This window comes from Chenopodium album, chromosome 14 (genome assembly GCF_948465745.1).
Source record: "Chenopodium album chromosome 14, dcCheAlbu1.1, whole genome shotgun sequence".
Classification (NCBI taxonomy): domain Eukaryota; kingdom Viridiplantae; phylum Streptophyta; class Magnoliopsida; order Caryophyllales; family Amaranthaceae; genus Chenopodium; species Chenopodium album.
Genome location: NC_137847.1, coordinates 35,995,991 through 36,008,220, shown reverse-complemented (window position 1 = coordinate 36,008,220; position 12,230 = coordinate 35,995,991). Strand labels below are relative to the sequence as shown.

Here is a 12,230-nt window from a genome sequence, read left to right as displayed (position 1 = left end):
TCTGGTGACTTGTTACTTTAGACGTACTTTCCTCGTGGGATCGACTCTTACTTGCCCTAGCTATTTGTTAAGGTGATAAGGTTTAATTTTGTGTGCACTTCGACAACACACCACATACTTATAGTAGAAGCCAGAAGGTTTTTAAAAATGTCATTTTCGCTGATTAATTACATATAGTTTCTAACTAAAAGGGATGTAACAAGGTAGAAATGTATAGTGAAAACAACATTTTTTTATAACACACGGTAAACATGTATCGGCACTTCGGCAGTGTACCAATTGATTACTATACTTTAATTTTTTATCTTGGAAATGAATTTTATTATTTTACCCACATGCTTTTTGCAACGAGCAATGCAATCGCAAAGCTAAAAAAAACACTTCAAAGAAAATCCAATTATATTGAAACTTAACCGGCGGTTGATCTGGTATTAAAGAAACAACAAATGTGTGCGTGTGTGCGCGTGCGTATTTTCCTCTCTACCCGAAATTAAAATCAATAACAAGTTCTTGAATACATATTGAGAGTATGTATGTATACATCAGTCGCTGCAAAACGTAAATAATTTTGTAATACTTAAATATTTAATACCCCTTTATATGCGCTATCTCCCGCATATCCCACCACGTGGTCTTCTACTCACTATCTGAGTTGGACATTTTTTTCCATCACCTTCCCCCCTTCATTTTCTATTTATACCCTTTCTTTCTCTTTCTCTCTCCTCAAATCTCTCTCTTTTTTCTTTCTCTCTCTACAAAAATTAAACTCCCTTTTCTCTCCTCCTTGCTTGCTTATGAAATTCAAAAGAATTTATAATTTTATAAACTTGTAAAGATAGGCAAACAACAGAAATTACATGATGAATCCTGCAACAACTACTCCTTCTACTTCTAACTCTTGTTGGGCCTCCCAGGCCCAATTAGCCTTTAATTCCGGCCCATCAAGAAAACGGAGAAATAGTAGTAAAATTCAGTGTGCTCTTCAATCCACTGTTTCTCCTTTAATTCTTCATTTTCCAAACACAATACATGACGACAACAACAACGCCAACAAAAATAAAAATAACTCCATTTCTATTACTACTAAGCCTGAACCAGCTCAGAAGTGGAATATCTTCCAGAAGGCGGCTGCAGCTGCCTTAGACATGGTTGAGACTGCTCTCATATCCCGAGAGCGGTCTGAACCACTACCAAAGACATCCGACCCCCAGGTGCAAATAGCCGGGAACTTCGCCCCTGTATCGGAGATGCCTGTTAAACAAGCTCTCCCAGTAAGCGGTGAAATCCCGGCTTGCATTGACGGTGTTTACGTACGAAACGGTGCCAACCCGTTGTTTGAACCAACCGCGGGACATCATTTCTTCGATGGTGATGGGATGGTCCATGCAGTAGCAATCCATGACGGTGTCGCTAGCTACGCCTGTCGGTTTACCGAAACCAGCAGGCTAGCGCAAGAGCGAGACCTCGGACGATCCGTGTTTCCGAAAGCCATTGGTGAGCTTCACGGACATTCGGGGATTGCTAGACTTATGTTGTTTTACTCTCGCGGGCTTTTCGGTTTGCTGGATGATGAACATGGGATGGGAGTTGCTAACGCGGGTTTGGTCTATTTTAATGACCGGTTATTAGCCATGTCTGAGGATGATATTCCGTACCATGTTAGGGTCACCCCTTCGGGTGACCTTAAGACGGTAGGGCGGTTTGATTTTGAGGGTCAGCTAACATCGACGATGATAGCTCACCCTAAACTCGACCCCGAGACAAAAGAGTTGTTTGCTCTTAGCTACGACGTTTTAAAAGCGCCGTATCTCAAGTACTTCAAATTCACGCAAGACGGCGAAAAATCACCCGACGTTGATATCCCATTAAATGAGCCTACCATGATGCATGACTTCGCAATTACAAAAAACTTTGTGGTAATTCCTGACCAACAAGTTGTGTTCAAGATGAAGGAGATGATCACAGGAGGATCACCCGTTGTGTACGACAAGAACAAAACGTCGCGTTTTGGTGTTATGCGTAAGGATGCTACTGATGCGTCGGATATTACATGGGTGACTTCAGAAGATACATTTTGTTTTCACCTTTGGAATGCTTGGGAAGAGCCGGAAACGGAGGAGATTGTTGTGATTGGATCATGTATGACTCCGCCCGACTCGATTTTCAACGAGTGTGACGAGTGTCTTAAGAGTGTGCTCTCCGAAATCCGGCTTAATCTACGGACGGGTGAGTCGACTCGTCGACCTATTATTGACTTAACACAACATAGTCATATAAATCTTGAGGCTGGTATGGTGAACCGGAACTTACTAGGGCGAAAAACCCAGTTCGCTTACTTGGCGATCGCGGAGCCTTGGCCTAAGGTCTCCGGGTTCGCAAAGGTTGATTTGGTCACAGGTGAGGTAAAAAAGTTTATGTATGGTGGTGAAAAGTTCGGTGGAGAACCCTTCTTTTTACCACGCGATAATACTATTTTGGAAGATACGGAAGATGATGGGTACGTCATGGGATTTGTTCATGACGAGGAGAAATGCATTTCGGAATTATTGATAGTAAATGCACAAAGTTTAGAGCTTGAAGCGTCCGTAAAATTGCCTTCAAGAGTTCCGTATGGATTTCACGGTACTTTTGTAAGATCCGAGGATTTGAGTCATCAAGCTTAATGGATTTCATATTTCCGTCGAAGTTGAGTCCGTATATTATTATGTTCTACCTCCAATCCGGAATTATTTGTCACATTACATAATCAATTATGTGACAATCATTTCCGAATAGGAAGAGTAGTTTTCACTCTCCTTTGTATTTTCTCTTTTTTTCTGGTACCAAAAGACGAGTAAAAATTATACATGATGAGATGACGGATGAAACGAAGCATCCCCTCCTCCCCGGTCCCGGTACTACCTAGACATCTACTTCAGCCAAATATGTTTTTACTTTGAGAGTACATTTTTGGCTTAGATGGTGTTTTTTGTTTTTGTTGGAGGACCAACAACTTTAATTAGATCGATATTTGGACATTAGTAGAGGACTAGTTAGGAATTAGTGTTTTCTTTATTATTATTATTAATGGTAGTGAAGTGTGAAACATCACTAGTGTAGATAATTATTTGTGTTGCAATTTTTGCAGCTGAAATTTCTGCTGCCTTGCTCATTTTATTGTTTAGGCAAGCGATTGATCAATTATAACACCATTTTTCTGTATCAAAATACTTATTGAATCAACAGTTTAGTTGCTTTGTTTTCGGGTTTAAGAAGCTTATTTGTTTCCTTAAAATAAATATGTCGGTTAATCTTTGATACAAAAATAATGAAGATCGAGATTTTCCTCGATGATATATAGGTTGTTTTATAAGATTTTTTGGTAAATGATTTATATCTTTGGTAATATGGACAGTTACTTGTATATAGTAATACTGACTAAAATTGCATTATATCATTAAAAGTCAAATTTTATGTGATATAACCGTATTAGTAGATAAAATATTTATTTGTTGGGACTTTACAATGACAATATAGTTTGAAACTTATATGAATTCATGAAAAAAGATATAAATTGTTAACAATATTACAGTACTCACTCTGCTTCATTATAATAGTTACTAATCAAAACATAAGTTGAGTTAGAAAGTAATTAAGTAATAGAGCTGTATGTACAGAAAAGTAAAACGGTGTAAGAAAGATATAATCAAACTGTGTAAGAATTAATATTATTGAGTAAAATGGGAAAACGTGAGTCATATACATTGAAATAGTAGTAATAAATTAAGTAAGCAAAGTGTAACCATTTTTTTTTTTTAAAAAAAACAAGTAAAAAAAACAAAGTAGAAGCATTAATTTGAAATATTAATCCATTAACAAAAACTAAAAGAAATACATTATATGGTCAAAAAAAAAAAAATCCTTTATATAGTGTAATTAAAAATTTGATACAATACACATCATACATGTTCACGTGGGTTTTGCACTGGAAGCATATGGAGTATGAGATACTACTCGGTTGAATTTTAGATAAGGGCGGGGTCGTTTGATTTGAATGAGGAAAAAGAAATTATTCAAGAAAAGGAAAGAAAAAGAAAGAAATTGAAATAAAATTAAAAAAAAGGTTATGTTATATATAATCTTATGTTAATTGACATAATATGTTAATGGAGGAATTCTCAGTTAGTCTCGGAGATAAATAAAAATTGTTTATCACATGATATTTTGGTAAATAAATCAACAACTTTATTCAGTCAATATCACTATGGGACCCGTTTTTATTAAAAAAAGTTGTTGATTTATTTACAAAATTGTCATGCGATAAATAAATTTTGTGTATATCAGATATTAACTTGTATTTACCTATATGTTAAGAGGAAGCCTAAGTTAACATCAATTTAGCTTCTTATATATACAACCCGACATTAACCATAGGCCTCATTTGATTTGATTTAAATAATTTCAATGAAAAATTAGTTTTTATGAAATTTATGAAAAGCATATTTTCAAAGAAAACCACACTTGCAGGATAGTTTTTCTTTATTTGGTTTTTACAAGAAAAGGTAAAGAGAAATTATAAATTGGAGTGGAAATGTGGTTTCCCTTGTTGTGTGAAAGAAAATATGGTTTTTCTTGTTTTAGTGAGGAAGATGAGGGAAAAGTAAAAAGGAGCGAGATAAAGAGAAGGAAGGAAAATGTGGTTTTCCATTTTTGTATAGGAAAATGTTTTCCACTACTACGGATGCAATTTTTCATCTTTGTGAAATTTTTTACCCCTGCACAAACCAAATAAAAGAAAATGAGAAATAATGAGAAAAACATTTTACGTAGTACATCAAACCTAACGAGGTTTTAATGCAAATCAAAAATCCATGTTCACGTACATGGGTTTTGTACTAGAGGCATATGGAGCTTGAAGTGTTCTCCGTCTAAGCTCGTTTGATATAAAATAGACAAATAGTACCATATTAGATAACTCGAAGTCTCAGCTCTCAAACTACCATATACTTCCTCCGTTCCAAATAAGATGACACTGTTTGACTTTGTGCACTATTCACATAGCTATCTTTGACTTCGTTTTGTAATTTCGTATTGAAAAAAATATATTCAATTCGTGTTAACATCTACAAGTATATTTTAAATATCAAATTTTTATAATATTTCCTAATATGTAATCAAGGATATTTGCATTACAATGTATGCATTGGCAAACGTGCCTAAATGAAATATATCACCTAATATAAAACGGAAAAAGTATATACCCAAATTAAATGTGCGAGTAAAGAGCAAATTTAACCTTAACACTACACATATTCTGCAAATGACCCAACCCGAACCAAATTCAAATAAATATCTTGCCGCAACTAATATATAGAAGGTTTCAACCGATCCACACCACAATAAATGGCACAAATAATGTACTAATTAGTTACAAATTTACAACATAATGCTGGACATGACTATACATAGAGTGAGCTTTATTTATATGAACCAAGCCTTTTCTTATATCTGTGGAGTATATCTCTAGTTCCTCCTGAGTTTCGGTATATAATAAGGGTTATGTTTTTTCACGTATGGCTTAGAACACATGCTCATAATTATAGGCAACTTGTTGAACCACATAATTTTTGTGCATTCATTTCATTCTCGTCGACTTATGTTGTTGTTATTGTATATTTATATGTGACCTATGTGAGTTTCAATGCAAACATGAATTGTTATATTCAAAGTTTATAAAAGAGCAGCACTTTTTTCTTCAAAAAAAAAAAAATGGAAAAAAAGAGCAGCACTTTCTATGACAACTCGTTAAAAACACACTGACAAATTAGAGAGAAATAGAATATAATGGCTTTTGTATTGCCTGTTTATTATTCATCAATAGGTTGAGTATTTATACAAAACCTAAGAACATAAGATAGGAAACAATCTTCCTAAAAGATATACTTAAATAATATCTTAACATATAATAAACCTAAATATATTATTCTCCTAATAAGATCAATACGGAAAATGTATCACACATATATTTTCCGATATTATCTCTAACACCCTCCCGCAATCGTAACGGCAGTAACACGAACGTTGCGATTGAAAATTCTTCAAATTGTTGAAGCCGAGATGCACACTCTTGTGATGTCGCCTTCATTTTCTTCTTCAATGATGAGAACGTTCATCTTTTCGAACTCATCTGTCATCAATCAAACAGGAACGTCATTCTTTTCGAACCTGCAAATATAACAATTTTTGGTTTTTCCAGAGCAAAACCGAGCTCCAATCAAATATTGATTTTTCAAAGTAAACCACACGCAAATTTCTTATTGGTCTTTTAGAGTAAACCACACTCAAATCTCTTATTGGTTTTTCAGAGTAAACCACACTCAAATTTCTTATTGGTCTTTCAGAGTAAACCACACTCAAATCTCTTATTGGTTTTTTAGAGTAAAACCAAACTCATATCCAAAGGAGCAAAATATCCAAAGGAGCAAAATCATGCTCGAATGAACTCACAAAAAAGAAAAAAAAATTGCATAGCAGAATTTTTGGGTAAAATTTATGAATCCCGCCGGTGAGTTTAATTTTCTAACCCACCGGCAGGGGGGAAATTTTTGTGAATGGCTCCAAGATTTAACCTGCTCTTGATACCATGTCAAATTAACTCAAGATCTCCCTTACTCTTTTGGTTATGTGCATAACACAAACACCCAAACACACGAATCAACTCATATGAAGGAAAATACGGAAAATAATATCTTAACATATAATAAACCTAAATATATTATTCTCCTAATAAGATCAATACGGAAAATATATCACACATATATTTTCCGATATTATCTCTAACACACACTTTCATAAGTAGAGAAAATGATATTTAGCATCGATATTTTGGTAAGTTTTTAGTTGTAGCTAGATGTCTCTTTCTAGTATGTTATTTTCCCCCAAGTATTACTGTTAAGCCATTTTTACCAATTTTCAGATAGCAGTGTCTAACTCAATGAATAGAAAATTTGCGAGAAAAAATTTTCATAAAAAGAAATTCGTGTAAGTAAATAAATTGGACCTCAAAGGAAAATGGTGCAAATTAATTGTTGTAGATGTCAAATTTTTGTTGTTTAGAGTTTTAGAAATTGATACTCAAAATATGGATTTAATTTCAATTACATCGTTGCCCCCTTTATAGCTCTGTATCAAGGGTTACAACATAAGAAAAAATAGGTATTTTAGATTAGTTGTGAAAGAGTATCTACTTTTTAAACTACAAACCAAACATGAGATATTTATGTCATTTATTTGATTTAACAACTTTTGATCTTTTTTGTATAAGAAATTTATAATCAAGATATAATTTTATTCTAGTCGCTACAATGACATTGTCCTGATTTTTTCTTAATTCTAGCTAGTTAGTACAATTTCCTTTTTCATTACCTACTCAAAGTTCAATTTGGACTTCCATTTCAATTTTTTAGAATGTTGACGGGTAATATCACGCCTACCTCTTAAGCTAAGATAGATGTTTAATGAAATTATTTTAGAACTTTGTCCAAAAAAACTCCCTCTATAAGATATCAATTTGTCGTATATGACATAATATGTTAAATTACGTCACATACAATCAAAACGCGGATGAAATATTTAAAATAATATGATCAAATGTGGTTTAGATACAAACACGACATAGTATGATATGATATGGTATGGTGTAAACAAACGGCAAATCAAATATTTGCAAACTCGAAATAATGATGAACATGAACATCACTATAGTCGTAAAACAAAACAAAACAAAAAAAGCTAGGCGGCCCTGTTGCTTGCCGGATGAAACACGGTGAAAGGGACATTCATATGGAAAACATGTCACTGTAATACTCTTTAATTTGCCGGAGACTCAATGCCGACCATAACTTTGCTAAGGCAATTGTGTACCCAACTGACAGTTACTTGCATAAGTGGTCACTCTTACATGTCGTATATTTTTTCACTATTTTGTGATTTTATTCATCTTCAAAAGTTGCTTTTGACTTTTTCATACATCCAAAAGTCATACTTACACCCCAAGTTACTCAATAGGCAAGACGTACACTTTTTAAATAAGGGCTTGAATTAGAGATAATAATCTGGTTGTGTTTGATCAATTCGATCAATTTAATTCATTTCTAGTCTTGTTTGATCATTCGATCAATTCAATTCAATTTATTTTTAGTCTTGACTTGTTTATATCGATTTAAGTTCAAGTTGTTTGTTATTTATTCTATTGTCAATATGGTTATTTTGGTCGATTACATTTTGTCTAAGTTATTTCAGATTAAATTATGGAATGATCAATTTGAACATTTCGTATTAGGTAATCGATTTGAGTTAATTTTGCTAGTTAACCTCCCTTGTTTATACATACTTGACATAATTATAGCATGTCTTCCATATTTAGGTTATATACCTCTTTATTAATTATCAAAGGGTATAGGCTATATTCGTATACACAATTTTTATATGTGGCCGACCACACCTTCTGACAGGGGTTACTTGTAGGGGTTTACTCGTTTGGTCAAGGGTGACTTGTAGGGGTTACTTATTTTGGGGTTATTTATTCAGGGGTTACTCGTGTGGTCAGGGGATACTTATTTAATGATTACTCGTTTGATTAGGAGTAAATAATAGGGGTTACTTATTTAGGGATTACTTATTCAAGGGTTACTCGGTTGGTCATCAGGGATTACCCTATGACACTGAAAACATGCTAACCGACTGAGTAAATAACCCTTACAAGTAACCCTTGAATAAGTAACCCCTACAAATTACCTCTGTGTAAGTAGTAACCTCTATAAGTAATCTCTAAATAAGTAACTCATACAAGTAACCCATGAATAAATAACCCTTACAAATAACCCTTGTCACACAATGTGACCAGCCACACAGAAAAGTTGCTGAGTTTTATAATTACTATTCCTCCTTTTTCTAAATTACTTCAATGTGAAGCAATAATTTTCAACTCACAAGTGAACTAATTTATTGACAACACTATATAAAAGTATGTGATCACACTTTGCAACAAGTTGCGTCAATCAAAACAAGTTTTATATCATAAATTTTGTTAGAATTCCTTTGGTTGGAAGATGAATACAATGTAGAAATTTTCATGGAAAGTTCAAATAACAAATGGACAAGAGGAAGGGATGCTGGGATGGTATGTAGGAAAGTCGTTTTATTCGTACAATTACAAGAAGTTGGTTCCTAGAATCGCCCCTTCAAAAATTTTTGTTGGCCAAACAATTCCACTATTTTCCAATTTTACAATATGAAATTTAATTAATTTTTGTACATGTTTGTATATATCAACAAAAAAAAAAAAAAAAAAAAAAAAAAAACACAAAACAAAAAAATTGCAATTAAATCAAGCTGTCAAAAAAATCAACTCTACATTTTATACTCTATATACATTTTATAGCTATCAAAATTGCAAGTAACTTTTGTATTCATCCGATGTACTGTACATCGGGGATCACTTTTAAAAAATTTTGGGTACCTTTTATCAATAAAGCAAAAATAGTTTGTAACTTTTATTTATGTTAGGGTAATTTTTATTCATATTAAGGTAAGTTTTGCTCATTTTAGAGTAACTTTATAACAGATGTACAATATTATTTGTACATTTGATTTACGTAAAATTTTATTATTTAATTAATTGTCACACCTTAATTTATTTATGTTGGCATGATTTTACTTGCCATATTTCATTTTATGGACACAACTATTCACTAATATTTTCTAATCTCTCTTTCCTAACATCAAATGATAAGATCCCACACCCTTATCTCCCCCTATTTAAAGTGGCCTCCCACTCTCTCACATTACATTTATTTTCTTTTTAAAAAATATTGTATAATTGATTTAGACAATAATAACTTATTGCTTGAAAAATCAATAATAGATTAATGCAGAAATTATGAACTTTTTTTTTTTTTTTAATTAGGATGTTGAAATTATGGTTTTATCTAAATTTGTGGTTTGAGGGAAGGAGGCCGACGGGGAACTTGAAGCCAACCTATAAAAATTGCACCTTAAAAAATGTTTGGGACCATGGATGAAGATAGATTTAATTATAAAATTCATAATTAACTTAATAAATTTTAGTAATGCTGGAATTAAAAAAGACCAACTTAGTAAACAAGTTGTACTAAATAAAAAAAATAAATAAATAAAACGGAATATTTACAAGTAAAAACCATTAGTATCTTGAGCTCCTATGATTTTTCTTTGTGTTCATTCATATATTAAGCGTTGTTTTTCAAAATTAATACTTCATAGTCTTGAGCTATGTACATTTACATAATTACATATATATCGATTTTTTTCCCCATATTTTACCTTACCTAGCATCTTTTACTAGCAATTATTAGTTGTCAAAATGAAGCACTTAATAGAAAAGTTGTAGGGAATGTTTATATTGTTAACTAAACATGCATACGTATGATATTCTTTTTTGAAGAATAGAATATCTTGTATGTATACCTTGAATTATTCTCTTCTCCTTATAAAGTCAGATAGAGCCACAGAGAAAAACATAAAAACTAGCTATTTGTACAGCAAAATCTTGCACCTCACACCATATTAAGCCAAAATCAGATAATTTCTGTTAAAATTGAAGTATCTTTGTTACATATATAATGTTCTTTAAATTATTATTTGCACAAAAATCAAGGCAAAAGAGATTTTATAAAAAAATAAGCGGGTGTGTAAAAGAAAAAATCGGTTAAGTGAGAGAAAGAATGCTTGAAGGAGAATGTATGTTAAATACTCAGTAGTAATAATGTCTTTGAAATACAAAAATTGTATGCTTTCGATATTAAAACATTAGGAATTCATGACAAAAACACTCGTAAATCAGAGTAATTGGGTAATGCTATATGTAGCCCTAAGAACTATATATAAACATTAATACACTCTTGAAAAACACTAATTATACTGATTTACGAGTGTTTTTATCATGAATTTCTAATTTATATAATTTTCAAGGTGTATTAATGTTTATATATAGCCCTTAGGGCTACATTCTACATATAGCGCAACATTACCCAATGTTATGGAAAATATTATACGTAGCCGTTGGGGCTACATATAAGCATTAAATACACACTAGAAAATCATAAAAAGTTAGGAAATCATAAGAATATAAACACTAATTACACCTATTTACGAGTGTTATTGTCATGAATTCCTAATTTATATAATTTTCAAGAGTGTATTAATGTTTATATATACCCCTTAGGACTGCATATATCATTACCCTTAAAAAAATAATAATAATAAATCGTTTAAAATTCTTAAAGCACATTTTCTCTCTTTTGGACTACTTTTCTCTCAGTTGCACGTGTCAATGTGTCACAATGTGAAATAGTACAATATTGTTTATGAAATACCAAAGTTTGTCTCTAAAAACAATTTGGTGGTGGATTCAATGAAAACAGTGCTTTGCACTTCTAAACCGACGGCAATAGTGTTGAGGGAGCTAGATATCCCAAAAATGTCACCTACACGTACAACTCCCCCTTTTGGACAAAGTTTTCACTAATGAGGAGATACAGAGAGCGATGTTTAGTCTCATTGGTACAAAAACTCCGGGACTAGATGGTTTCACGGCGAGTTTTTTAAGAAACATTGGAATACGGTGGGTCAGACAGTTACTCTTGCGGCCAAGAGTTTCTTCAAGACAGGTTTTCTTTTGAAAGAATGGAATCATTCCATTCTAGTAATGATTCCTAAAATTGAGTCACCTGTGACCGCTTGTCAACTTTGGCCTATTAGTCTTTGCAACACTATCTATAAGTGTGTGTCAAAAAGTTTAGTTAACAGATTGAAACATGTTATGCCGGACTAGATGTCAAAGTCTCAACATGTGTTTCTTACTGGGAGACAAATGACAGACAATATTCTTTTGAGTCATGAGGTATTAGATAAGATAAATAAAAAGAGGAGGGGTACAGAAATTCTGGCGCGCGATTAAGATTGATATGAGTAAGGCATATGATAGGATAAATTGGACGTTTATTATTCAAGTTTTACAGGCCTATGAGTTCCCTCCTCACTAGATTCACATGATCCATCAGTGCGTGAGTTCTGCTAAATGGAGATACTTCTCAACCGTTTAAGCCCACAGGAGGATTACGTCAGGGAGATCCTTTATCTCCTTATTTATTTCTTTTTTGTATGGATGTCCTTTCAAGAATGTTGGATTTAAGTTGTGTTATGAAGATGTT

The 12,230-nt window shown here is 32.8% G+C and overlaps 1 protein-coding gene across 1 annotated transcript; it reads left to right on the top strand.

The window, feature by feature from the left end:
• The first annotated feature begins 741 nt into the window (after nt 1-741).
• On the top strand, nt 742-3,178 carry LOC145579184 (9-cis-epoxycarotenoid dioxygenase NCED2, chloroplastic-like). The gene has a single exon (XM_081636435.1). The coding sequence runs from the start codon at nt 858-860 to the stop codon at nt 2,661-2,663; it is 1,806 nt and encodes a 601-aa protein (XP_081492561.1). The 5' UTR covers nt 742-857; the 3' UTR covers nt 2,664-3,178.
• The last annotated feature ends 9,052 nt before the right edge of the window (nt 3,179-12,230 follow it).

Bases quoted from the DNA above. Each gene is read 5' to 3' on its own strand.
- LOC145579184 (XM_081636435.1), top strand. From the start codon at position 858: ATGATGAATCCTGCAACAACTACTCCTTCTACTTCTAACTCTTGTTGG.